This window comes from Bemisia tabaci, chromosome 3, assembly GCF_918797505.1.
Source record: "Bemisia tabaci chromosome 3, PGI_BMITA_v3".
In the NCBI taxonomy this organism is placed as follows: domain Eukaryota; kingdom Metazoa; phylum Arthropoda; class Insecta; order Hemiptera; family Aleyrodidae; genus Bemisia; species Bemisia tabaci.
In genome coordinates, this window is record NC_092795.1 from 24,640,759 (window position 1) to 24,654,938 (window position 14,180).

At 41.6% G+C, this 14,180-nt stretch overlaps 1 protein-coding gene across 6 annotated transcripts in view; it reads right to left on the reverse strand.

Annotated features, from left to right (window-relative positions):
* The window catches only part of LOC109031169 (kinesin-like protein CG14535), a 192,767-nt gene that overhangs the window by 42,474 nt on the left and 136,113 nt on the right, over window positions 1-14,180 (reverse strand). For all 6 annotated transcript variants that reach the window (XM_072298057.1, XM_072298056.1, XM_072298055.1 and 3 more), the window contains exon 4: window positions 13,169-13,378. In XM_072298057.1, coding sequence (XP_072154158.1) covers window positions 13,169-13,378 — 210 coding nt within the window. The remainder of the gene's footprint in view (window positions 1-13,168; window positions 13,379-14,180) is intronic.

Genomic DNA, 14,180 nt, shown 5'->3' on the forward strand with positions numbered 1-14,180 from the left:
TAAGAGTAGGATCCAACTCAATTTGCAAGGACAAAAGGCTTCCATTTTCTCTTCAACTTGGCACCGCAGGGCGGGATCATAAATCGACCCTTGATTTTGAGTCTATCGCTGCTTAATAAGGCGGCGTGGAACATATTCGCGAAAATGACGCCACAGACTGACACCCCCCCCCCCCTTCAACCCCTCCTCGGCAACATCCCAACAGCGACGTAAAACCGTGATTTGAATTTAAATTTCATCGCGATCGCGCCCGGTTGAAAATTGATCGTCGTCCTCTAATTTTATCGAAAAATTGTTTTTAACTTTTATCCCCCGACTAAAAAAAACGAAGGTCTTTCCTCGTAAATGACGAAGAGACACTAAACGAGAAGAAAACATGTCCAAAAAAGCAGCGAGTGAATAAGGAATAGGTATTGGATATAGAGGTAAGCAATGGACATTAGATTCGCCTTCAATTCGGTGGGTAGACTATAAAACATCCATGGTGCACGAAAAGTGGTATCAATAGTTGAATTTTTGAGAGAACTCACACTTGATTTCTTAAAATAATTAAAGTAGGTAGGAAACAGATAAATTCAAGGATAAACACTATTTTTTGCCTGAAGATGCATGATTAACGTGGGACTGGTTCGGTACTTCCTCGATCAATATAAAAATGATGGATGAAGCAGTCTAGAAAATGACCGAGCTGAGACTCGTCTGCTTCAATGATTGCTTGACACGTCAATGATCAGCCATCTCTCAGTGACCCGAAAATAACTTTTACGCATTTAGTATGGGAAGTTTATTTTTGACTTTGTCTCTTAACAAACAGGAAAATAACTATTTGCGGTAAACAGCAATAGATGTTCAAAGTTTCTGCTAGATAAGGCTCATTGAAATCAAAATATTCAGTTTGCGATAATTTCTTTTTCAATAAGACCATTATGCAAGCTCATCAACCAATCTTAACAAATTAACCTTCCCTCCGTCCTGAAAGATGACTTCATTTTGCAGAACAGCGCTCATTTTCAGAAGCAGAGAAAAATACTAGGTATTCACATAAATTAAGCTGTTGATGTCTGTTATTTACGTTATGTGCCTTCATCAGTTAAATTAAAGAGTGAGATGTACAAAATCGCTGCTCATCCTGAGTTGGGAGTTGATCCGCCTATCACAGCGGCGCACAGTTGACCAAACAGAGGGATGGACATTATGATTCGAAAATGAACATCTTTAGAAAGACACTTTGCAGAGAATTGATTTTTAAAATGCTTTACTCTCCTAATTATCCTTAAAAGGAAATCAAATAAGTATGTTATAAAAAGTTCATCATGAAATTTCTGGGTGTGAATTAAAATTAACCTACACAAAAAAGAGAAAAGAACAGAAGAAATTCTGAGATCTTATATTTCAGATTTTGCAAAGGCCTAGTTTAAGAAGCCTCCACGAGTTTTTAGAAAATGTAGAAACAGACGAGAGAAATATTGAAAGTAACATTGTCTGGATTTTAGAAATAATTGTTTCATAAAAAGTGCACGTGTCAGCTGAAAAAATGAATGTTTCAGTGTGAACTTTTAATATTATTACACAAGACTTTTCAAGAACGTAATTTTAGTTTAAATTAGGGTCTCTTAAAGACTGAGTAAAAATTGTGTGGCGACCTTAAAATATTAACTCTAATTATCATACCCTCTTCTTGAACCTCAATTCTTTCCACATGTGCAAAAGATAAAATAACATATTTATGCTTAAAGGAACTATGATAAAATGAATCAAATGAAGAAATACTACGAAAAACACAAAGCTCCAGTCGGAATAGCTCGTTTCGATTCCGATCATTTGGACGTATTTCTACAGAACGGAAATAAGCGCCAATTTGAGTTCCTTTTGAGGTATTTAGAATGCCGGATAGCGCGTTCTGTCAAACGGAACTAAGCGCCATGGAAAAGCATTGCGAGTATAGGAACAAATGAGCCCGACGCCCGGTTCCGTCGCCAATCCAAGCCCCCCTCTACCTTCCTCCCCCGATGGCGCTTAGTTCCATTTGACAGAAATACGTTCATTTGTTCTCGGTTCTTTTTATCTGAATTTAGTTCACCTAACTATATGGATGGGACACTCGGACACTCCAATATTTCGACCAACTGAGCGGCGCGTGGTCACTCACTCCCCTCGCGACTTTTAATCAGGCGACGCCCTGATCGCCTTGATTATGGACGCCTTGTGCATGTACGGCGAAAAAGGCCAGTTCACAAAGCCCATAAAAGCTCGCCAGCGAATTTTACGACCCCCCCCCCCCCTCTTCGCTCTGGAAACGAAAGGGAAGGGAGTGGTCTCCGTTTTAAGACCCTCTCGCGTGACGACTCACCTTGAAACACTGGAGAATCTTTCACGACCCTCCCCCTCCCCCTCCCCGAGCTACCCCCAATCCTACCCCCACTTCACTGAAAGCTACCGCGTAAGAAAGGATGGAAATTTATTCCGCTGCCCAGACGGTAGAAAAAGACACCCTTCACTCTGCTGTGCTAAGGAAAAACGTCATATGAGTATTCGGATGTTGCCGCATTACCAGTAGCGTGGCGTGCTTTGCGATGTATCGATTGTTATGCTGTTTAAACCTATGGAGGAGGATCGATAATCAGGGTGTTCGCAGCGAACACCTTAGTAATCGATTCGAAATTTGGCAAAATTCGTAGTCTTAATAAAGCCGGGTTTCCTTAGCATGGTGGTGCACAGTTAAAAATTTGTTTTGAAGGGCGACTTGGCAAATTTGAGAGGCGCCATTACGTGACTTCGACTCCTCACTTTGCTCTTTCCTAACTTATGCGCTTTGTAAAACGAATAAGGAGGAAGACAAGAGAATCGCGAATAGCGCAAAGAAAAAGGAAATCATCGACATTTAGACTCGAGCTCTCAACAGTGTCTGCGTGAACCGTTCTCAAGACTCATACTGAAACGTAGATATTTTCTTCACGTAGACTATTCAGAACGCAATTGCTATGATAGCATGAGCCCTCGATTGTGTATGTTAGTACCAAAATGAGGGCTCATGTTGAAATGTACCTCAGTCCTTTTTTTTGATGGCATGTTCAATTGAACGTATTTAAATCAAAGGGAATTATATCCATTGTGACTTGAGCCTTTAGACCCATTAAAACACATGCATCACGGGGCCAATGTCACAATGAAGATAGTACCTTTGGATTTAAAGCGTCCAATTGATCTTAATGAAAGCTTCCTCCTTCAGTTAACACGAGAGCGTTTACTGAGGATACTAACGCAAAGAAACCGTATGTTTATATCATGTAAATACATGAATGAATGGACGTAAGACATTTACATTTTATTGAGGTGATGGAGTTTTGCATGTTTTCCGCCAGTTTTGTTACCAGTGCCGGCGTGGCTGCCTCTGTTATTGTTACTTTTAGTCTCATTTACCAATGTTGAACCAACTTGAACATTCGTGACTCAGAATTTCTTTTCTCACGTGCGTTTTCTGAACATTTTATCACACGTTTAGGTAAAGCGACATAAAAAAACAAAACAAAAATCTTTCAAACTGATCAATGTGCACCTCAACACGTGAAAGTTTGTGAGAGAACTGCATCGAAATGCGTTGGAAAATGACAATAATGAATGTAAACTCGCATTTCAACTGCATTTTTTAATCATCAATCTACTCAAAATATAGAAGATTCCAGGGTAAAGCTCCTTTTACTTAATAAAATAAGTAATAAACTAATTTATTTCCTTATCTGGTGCTAGTGGGCATTTATATATTTTACTTTTTTTCCGAAGACTGCAGAAAAGATTCTAACGGGTCAGCACAAGAAGGACCAGACGGTGAAAAACACAGAAAAATTATTTGTTTCCCAGTCTTGGTAACTACATTTCAACGTTGCCAAATTTCCTCTTGAAACGTTTATTTTTACTTGGAAATCGCCGGATACTTTTTTTTGGGACTTTTAAACATGTTTGCATGGATTATCGTCGCAAATCAGAAAAATTTCGGACAGAATTCGCGCTACCATTTGTATGTGAAAATAGAACCCAGTATGTAAACTTGGCTGATTTTTGCATGGATTGTCGTCACAAATCAGAAAAATTTCGGACAGAATTAGCGCTACCATTTTTAAGTGAAAATAGAACCCAGAATGTAAACTCGGCTGCTTTAAAAAGTAGATACGTTCCTCTCTCTTGAAAACGACGACTTCAGACCTGACACCAACCGGGAAGCGTATAAAAATTCAAATTTATCGGTTCAGGTTTCAGCGGTGGCTAATGTAGCCTCCGCCCAAGTGGCGATAACGCACCGCAGAAACACAGTTGAAATAAAGATGCCTGATACGGAAATTCAATTTTCTCCTCTTGGCAGGGGCGTGGTGCATGGTGGAGGGGGGAGGGTTCAAAGGGTCCTAGTGGGCACGTCCTTATCCTTCCGGAGTCGCCGTCGGAAGAAAAGTTACCTTTCTTGATTACTCCACATCCGCGTTGTCATGCCTCACCCTCTACTCCGGAGACCACGTAGATTCCCTGGGTAAAGTTGCCGAATAACCCATACTGCGTCTTACGTGAGTTCAACGAGAATCTACGGTCTAAATGCTGACGTGTCTATAGTATAAGTCAAGTGCGTTAGTTCCAGAATTACGTTTTGTTCATAGATCATTTTACATGGATTAACATAAAATAGAGTGACGAAAAGGTCTACTCCGGGGACCACGTAGAATCTCTATAGGTAAAGTTGCCGAATAACCCATGCGTCTTACGTGAGTTCAACGAGAATCTGCGGTCTAAATGCTGACGTGTCTATAGTATAGGTCAAGTGTGTTAGTTCCAGAATTAAGTTTTGTTCAAAGACCATTTCACATGAATTAACATAAAATAGAGTGACGAGAAGGTCTACTCCGGAGACCACGTAGAATCATTGGTAAAGTTGCCGAATAACCCACACTGCGTCTTACGTGAGTTCAACAAGAATCTACGGTCTAAATGCTGACGTGTCTATAGTATGGGTCAAGTGAGTTAGTTCCAGAATTAAGTTTTGTTCAAAGATCATTTCACATGAATTAACATAAAATAGAGTGACGAAAAGGTCTACTCCGGATACCACGTAGAATCCCTATAGGTAAAGTTGCCGAATAACCCATACTGCGTCTTTCATGAGCTCAACAAGAATCTACGGTCCAAATGCTGACGTGTCTGCAGTATAGGTCAAGTGTGTTAGTTCATGAATTGAGTTTTGTTCAAAGATCATTTCACATGGATTAACATAAAATAGAGTGACGAGAGGGTACTCCTTTGGCCGCTACACTGAAAAAAAGGTTTGCACACACAGTTCATGAAGTATGGGTCGGAGCCACACACAGATTGTAAAAAATTTGATGCCGACCTAAGAATAGACAAGTTGGAGAAATGGAGCTGGGTACACACCATTTTGCAGGGGAAACAAAGCCATGAAGTTCAAAAAATTTTCAATTAGATTCTGATTTTTTTTCTCTATTTTTTGAGCACTGCTGAGGAGTGTTCAGAAATAGAATAAAGAGAAGAATAGAGAATAGAGAATCTATAATATGACATAAAGAATGTAAGGATATAGAGGGTGGAGGGGGAGGGAAGGAGGGAAGTCTTATACAGTGATCCTAATGGATACTATTACATCCTTTCATCTCTGCACTCTCTTTAACGCCTGCGCCGAAAGACAAGGAAGCGTGATACAACTATATCAACTTCGGAGTAGCCCAAATTGCATAGGCACTGATACGAAGGCGCGCTGTGATATTCGCTCAAAGAGCACGAGGTCTGACAAATTTATCACCTCGTTTTCACACTTTCACACACGATAACGATTCTTACCAAGAATCGATTGTTTCATGTACATGTAAATGGAAAAGAAACACTGTTGCCAACTCGCTAACCGTGTAATCGCAATATTATTGAGGATTATCATTCGTCTTTGCATACTAATGATTACGAGCTGATTATTTAAATTGAAAGACGAAGGAAACAAAAGAGAAATGGAGCTGTCCTATTGGTAGAGGCGGGTGGTTGGAATAGACATAAACGGTAAGTACGAACGGAGACCCTACGGTGATTCTTCATCACTTTTGCCCTCACTTTGTGACAAATGCCCTTTTCAACCAACGGAATAGCTCCATTTTCTCTAATCTTCTTGTCCATCGCTTCGTCGATCAATTTCAATAATCAGCCCGCTGTTGACTTAAGAGGTTGAACCAAGGTCTAGTTTTATATGCATTATTCGCACGCTGCAGAAACTAGAAATCAATAATATGACTCGGTTTTTGTTGCTTTAGTAGCATCATTTTGAAAATATCAAGTCTTTTTTCACAGCTTCGATGATCTAATAGTTATTTCGTTCCGACCTTATCAATCTCGAAATACTACGTGACAGGTATATCTCTGGTTGAGGATGGAAGTAGTCACATCCTAGTTAGTAGACTTACGCTACGTGAAGCAAATTAAAGTTTCAACCCGCGTCTTTAGGACCAATCTGACAACGCATGAGCGTATTTTATTCGAACTTACGCGCGAGGGCACCGAGAGCTGATCCCTGATAACTAAACTAATTGTCAGCTCGAAACACTTTCCAGATATCAGCGGGGCCCCAGACCCTGCGTTGCCGGAGATAGCGGGAAGTTGCAAGCTTCACCGTGCATTTCACCAATGACTCAAGTCGTAAAATACGGACTTTGGCAATTCTAAAGGCCGCAGACACTTTGCTACCACCAATGACACACCTTGGGGTGCGTTCGATGGTGACGTTGCAAAATGCGTGCATTTTCAGGTGAATCCGATCATGGAGGAGTGAATCAATTTCTGATACGAAACTCAAGTCTAAGAGAGAAATCACAGAGAAAAAAGAATCGGTGCTTTTGAAAAATTCATTGTGGATTTCAGGTTCTACCAATCTTTCTAGTCGTAACTAAAACTACATATACATGGTTGCACGATTTAAAAATTCAATAATTCTTTTACCCTCATTTAAACGCGTACATACATTTTAATAGACGTTAGCCTATCTTTTTGAGCGAGCTGCAAGTCGCAGTCGCAACTCGCAGCCAGCTCGTCATTACAGAAGATCACTACACGGAGAAAAACAATTCGTGCGTGGGACCCGAAGTTGAGGTCATATGGTTTTCTGAAGTTTTCGGATCACGTATCTAAAAACTTGAGGTCCAGCTGCCGAAGTTCGGGTCAGACATTTGAAGTACTTCGGTACGTACCGAAGTGCCTCGATGTCTGACCCGAACTTCGGCAGCTCGACCTCAAGTTTTCGGATGCGTGATCAGAAAACTTCAAAGATCCATACGACCTCAACTTCGGGTCCCATGCACAAAGTTTTTTATCTCCGTGTAAGCTTTCTTATCCCATGGCCATTCTATGAAAATGTGGTGGTGAAGTTACATCTCAGCGCAACCGTTAAAAATTAAGTTCTTAAACCCATTCTAGGGTCGAAATGTCCAGAGCACTCTCTTCCAAGGTCTATACAGCATGGTTCCTTGGCGAGGTAGGATTTAGTATACTAAATCCTGCCGCGCCAAGGAACCACGCCGTATAAACCTTTAAATGTTGCAGAATTTCATAAGATTCAAATTTCCTGGAAACTCGGTGAATTTTTTTTTCAATTTTTCACAAAATTCACTCATAGGCTAAAGTATTGCTCCATAAAATTTAAAAAAAAATTACATAAATTCTCTCCAAAAAAAAAATATTTCATGAATTGAAATCTGGCAACATGTGCATGTTCATACGGCGTACCTAGTAAGACAGTACCTATCCTTCAAGCTCCGGACACTATGGTTGGGGGGGGGGGGGGGTTGAAAAACAGACTATCCGGATTAAAGACTTCATTCACAGTTCGATCCTTCGATGCAGCCGCGATTCTGAACAAATCATCGTCCCTCTGTCACGACAAAAAGGCGTAATTCTGTTTTCACATGAGCCCCGAAAAACATGGATTTAAATGGATAACAGAGCTCACGTGGAAATTGAGATACCCCCTTACCTCAGAGAGACGACGAAATGAGGGAATAAGAGGGGGGCGAGCGAAACTTGGGCCGGAATTGTCTCCGCACCGATAGTTCCAAGTCACCCTTGATTGGCAAAATATTATTTGGTGACAAGGTAGGCGGCGAAGGGGAGGGGGGTGTTTGTTTTTAGACGGACATCTAGAGGCGGAAGACGAGAGTCGAGGAGCTGGGGCACGTAAGACGAAGGAGGGGTGGAAGGGGGCGTAGGGATAGCCGTCGCACCCCCAGCGCTGACATATCGCACGAGACCAGAGGGGCTTTCAAACGGGAAATATATTTGTCACCATCCGCGGGGAAAGGACTTTGTCCCACGGAAGCAAATTTTTCGATGGAAATATTTTTGTTCGAGTTGGATAGGAAGATTGGATTTTCAGCTTCCGCAGGAAAAACCTCTTCAGTGTCTTAGATGATACGCTGTGAGCGTTCATGATCGTGTTAATAATGAATAGCACGAATAATTGGACTGTATTATCGGCAGCATAGAGCGGAACAATGCAAGTTCACGCCTTGCGCCATCGCGCCTTCAATTTTGCAGACGCAACACGGACATCCATCAAGCACGAATAGTTGTATCTCTGCGCCGTCATCAACGCGCGTCATTGCTTAGCTCTGCGTTATCCGTCTTGTGTCTGATAGTTCGTAAAGTCGCGTTGTCGATAAGGTTGAGACGCAAAAAGGACTGTACATCATGACTTACAAATCACTCCACTAATTGTCTATTAGACAAATGTTCTAGATCCTCGCTTTAACGAATCGGAATTTTAACAACAAAGAACATCGTTTCCTTAACAGTTTTTTGTTGCGCTGGGGGAGCAACTTATTACAAGATTTAAAGTTTTAGTCGTCACAATGAAGGAGTTGGTCACAGCATAATTTGAGTTCAATACTTCGTGTATTCGCTGGATTTAAAGTTGATTGCGATCGGACCACACAAAACACATTTGCCAATTTCAACAATTTTGGAGTGAAATTCTGAACCGAAGTCTACAAATTCCGAGTGATATGAATGGGGAACAGAATCTATGTTCCTTACGAAGTGGCTAACACTATTACGGGGCGGAATCTACTCTTTTTGCGGAGGGACATACTCTTTAATAGTGCTGATTGGACGCATTTCTGCCAAACGGAACTATGTGCATTGAAACATGAGCCCTGAGACCCATATGAATACGTGCATAACAAGGCTCACGGCATAATGCACATAATTCCGTTTGGCAGAGATACGTCCAATTTCACTTCGGATTCATATCATTCGGGGCTTTTGGGCGCTACATAGACTTAGGTAGAGTCCCTTAATACTGAGAGTCAAGACAATGTGAATCCATTTCTGATCGGTTCCCGTATTTTAGGCCTTCACAGTGTCACAAACGGGAATAAATATTACATTTTCACCGATTGCAAAGATTATAATCTGGAATGGACCAGGGAATTACGGGTTCGGCAAGGAACAAACGGAATGAGAGAAGGAACGGAGAAAGGAATTTGAGAATGGGCCGATCAAAGATTACGAAATACTGCAATTTATGTAATCTTTATTCCCGTTTGTGACTCCATGAGGGGGTGTTGTCTCGACTTTCAGTATAAAGGGACTCTAGACTTAGGCACCGAATTTCACTCCTCGATTTTTAACAGTGTGACAAAAACTCGGTTTCCAAAAAAGAGGAGCTGGTGCGATTGCAATCCTTTCTATTGTCGTTCAAGACCGTGGTCGGTCGGGCGGTATGGCAGCGACGGGGGATGTCTGTCGGGGGTGACGTCAGCGTGTCGCGGGCCGAAGTTCGAGGCTCGGACGTGGACAAAATATGGAAGGGCGTGGAGCGTCCCGGCCGAAACTCCGGCGCGGCGCGGCGACCAGCGTTGATTAATGATTAGGGTTATTGATGATTCAGGACGAGCCGTCACGACCCTGTTAATTCTCCTTCGATTGATTCCCTATCCCGGCCCGGGCTCCAGGGCTTCGGCCTCTCCCGTGTCCCGTATCGGACAACTCACCTTCCTTCACACACACACCCACACACACGCGCGAAAGGAAGACGCCACGGATCTTGATGAGATTTACCTTGACGGGTCAAGACGAATTTAGAACTTTCTTGCAGCCAAGAGACGGTCCGTTTCGGCCGTGATATGTCACAGTTCGTTTAATTTGTAGAAATAGGGTACCGGATTGGCTTCCAGTGGAGACCCTTTTAAAGAGAGCTGAGATATGTATTGTGAAACCCGTTTCTGATTGGCTCCCATAAAGCCACAGTCCTTTGTATAGGTTACATATTAAACAATCGCAAGGATCATGTTTTAAAGGGTCGCGAAAAGGAATGATTTAAACTTGTGAGTCAAATTCTAAGAGTTTCAAGAAATAATTTTTAATAGTTTGCATAAAAAATTGAATGAAAAGTGAGGATTGTACGAGACTTCTTCAGGTATGTGGTCGACTGACCAAAAATTCCTGCGTTCCTTATGACTTACATGCCAATGTCTTCAAATAATTTTAAAAATTCGAGAAAAGCGCTCACTCCGCGACCAATGTCTGACAAACCTAACCATTTTCGTCTTCTGAATCGTAAGAGGAGAATGAAGAAAAAGAAGAAGAAGAAAGACGAAGATAAAGGAAGAAAAAGAGACATAGGTAGGAGTAGACGGGAAAAGAAGAGAAAAAATTATAAAAGAAAGTAATTCTTCTTTCTTATGGACGTATTTAAATAAAAAGGAACTATCTCAATTCTCTCGATCTCGATTTCCACATGAGGTCTAGAAAACATGGATTTACATGTGAATTAGGGCTCACAATGAAATTGAGATACACCCTAACGTCAGTGGAGGGACGAATTACGACTTGGACCTTGGAGCTCATAAGGTGATATGAATAACAAATGCACACGTCATAGTGGAGATAATCCCTTTTGATTTGAATAGTCCTTATTTTCTTCCGAGTCCCCTCATTTCTCTTCTTTCTCCGTCTTCTTCTTCCAACTATCATTATTCCGTCTCCTATTTTACCTGTTTTTGCTCTCCCTTTTCTGGTTCCTCCTCTTCTTCCCCTTCCTTCTCCCTCTTTTACACCCTTTTATTCTTTCCTTTTTTTCTTCTTCATCAGCTCATTTTCTTCCTATCCTTAATCTGCATCTTCTTCTTTCCTTTGTTTTTCTTCTCTCATCTTCTTTTCCAGGGTGTCTACTAAAACAGGTTGGCCAAAAATCAGTACTTATACAGTACTTTTTCATTACATTCCCAAGAATTTCAGTACCTCCTTCACAGAAAAATTCAGTACTTTTTCAGTACCTTCTTTTGACGAAATTCAGAAAATTTCAAAAATTTCAATTTCTTGCTCAAATTGCGACAAGAATGACAAAAAAAATGAAAAAACTCCGAACCTTTTTGTGATATTTTCCGCACTCTTTCAGTACTTCCGGACCACCCTTAAAAAATCAGTACTATTTCCGATTTCCGGAAATTACGGACTTGACGACACCCTGTTTCTCGTCTCCTCTCTATCCTTTTCTAATTCTTTTACACTTGATTTCTGACGAATACGTAGCTAACATGTCAGAAGTCAATACACCCGAGTCTATTAGACAAGAGTCAAAACTAAATCAGGACTCGCCAGGTAACAGTTCATCAATGAGACATCCCTCAGAGAGTTCGCCACTATGGAAGAGAACAAAAAACCAAGCACCCCCGACCTTTTCGCCCCCGCATTTATCCTGCCGCGAATCAAAGGGCCGAGCGGCGTCCACCCCTCATTTTTTAAAGCTCTCCCTCGACCTTTCTACCCTCCCGACATTCGACAACACCGCCAGTGAATAACCGCTACTCATTGTGGGAGGCGCCTCGGCCGAGCCCCTCGGATCATGCGATAAGAAAACTTGCTTTGATCATGATCTAGGATTTGCGCCCCCTCGCGCCCCTCCCGCCGCCCCCGCTCGGCCGGGGGCATTTCCCGCCGCGCCCTGATCCCTCCCGTGACACCGAAATCCCTCCGCTCTCGGTGATCCCGCGGAATCTGATAATCAGATTGAATATTCGGTAAATACGCCCGGATTCCCGAATGGAAAGCCGCCGCTCCCAGAATGGACCGCTGCGATTTTTATCCGTTCGCTGGATTATTTTCCTTCTGGGTTGGGCCTCCCGGCCGGGATTTCTCGGGAATAAATAGCCGCGAGTGGACACGGACTCGATGGAGAATATCGGTCTGCCCCCGTTCCTTCCGCGCTATCGATATCGGGCAATTTTTCCTTATCCTCCTTTCAAAGTGGAGGATTAAGGATTTTGGGTTAGATAGACACTCGGACTGCACTTTACGATGAAAAAAACTACTGTTACTGGGTCATTTTAGGAAAAAAGCCATAAACGATGAAATCACGCAAAAACGCGTATTTGGGTTTTCTACGCTTTAGACTACATGAATCGCATTTAGCCAAAAGGAACCAGCGCAATTACAATGTTTTAAAGATGTTGCTTCTTCATATTTATACAAAAAATTTCCCAGAATAGCAAATAGTTTTGGCTTTCCGCCAAAAAATTGTTAATTTTGAAGGAAAATAATTGTGTGAATTTTAATACTGTACTTGTATTAAGTATTTTCAAAAGAAAAGGAGAAGTTGCACCATTTTCAAAACACTGTCATCGCGCTGATTCCTTTTTGCTGAATGCGATTCAAAGGTAGTCATTTATTTCTCAGTTGGAAAAATATTAAACGCGCTGTTTTTTTAAAAAAAAAAAACTTCTGCCATTTTCCCTCTCTCTATGAAGTGTATTCTGTGCGAACCTCAGGGAATAGTGCTACTTCGTTCTTTTTGAACATTATAAAATGAGAGCAGATATTTTGAAACGCTGCAAACGAAACACGCATTTTTGCAATTTCACCATCGATATTCGGTGAATACGGCCGGATTACCGAATGGAAGCAGATGATCAAATCGATTGTTTTCTTCCTTGTCAAACTTGGAGCCGTTCATAGAATACGTAACGCTCAATTTCGGATTTTGCGACTCCCTTCCCCCTCATAACGCTATTGTTACGTAATTCCCTATCCTTTAACATGTAAAAGGAAAATTGCGTGACAAGCTCGTGGACTCCCTTCCTCCATAGAGAGCGTTACGTATTTTATGAGCGGCCCCTTGATCCAAATTTAATTTAATTACCTGCGGGTCCTGATGAGAAAATATGGCGTCGAAAGCGAACATTTTGGGAGCGGCGACTCCAAGGCGTCTGTCTTCGGGCGTAGGGTGGTCGCCGAGGCTGGGGTCGCACAGGGTGACTTGCTTCCGCTTCTTATCCAGGTTGAACCAGGCTGTGTCTCCAGATGTTTGGGCGCCCTCCTCCTCCTGATATACCCGCAACATAACTTTGACCTATACCAAACAGACAAATGAAAAACAGGCAAATTAAAATCTGGGCAGAAAAGGAGAATCTTCCTAAAATCATTGAAAGTTTGGAGGACCCTCGTAGTAATGACCTTGAAATGCATTTTTCAAAAACTTGAAAAAAAACTCGTTTTGTCTACCCTCGGAATTGAAGGAAAATCATGCCTTATGATACTGGACGTCATAAGCAATGGCTGCACGGCTTTATTTGGAGAGGTTATTGAATCGTATGAAATCTATGTCCGTGACCAGTTATGACTGGATAAAAGTTTAGACATAATTCATGAACCCTATTTGATTGAAAAACAAGAAGTGAATACCCATTCGCGCTGACAAAGAATTCCCTTGCTCTGTCTTGGCTGAACGTTACAGACAGAATATCACTATTCCAGCAGCCAGGGACTGTTTTGCCTGCCCTCGATATTGAAGGAAAATCACAGCCTTTCCAAAATTTGATTGACAAGACAGAAAAAAGGGATAAATATATTTAATTCAGATTTTGATACCAGTGGGTCGAGTTGGTCTGTTCTTAATTTATTATTACTATCTATTTATAGTTAATTTACTATTGCACATCAAATGTAACGGTGAAGTATTAGGATTTCAATCGTAAAGGCCGAATGACACCATTAGGAAAATATAGGATTCTCGCTAATCCTCTTCACGTATAATTTGAAAACAAAAACAGCTTTAAAAAAAAATGCAGACAGCGTAAAGTGGGGAAACGGTAAAAATTGGTACTCGTTGAAGCTGCGTGGTCAAACTCACAATCAGGCATGCACGATACAAA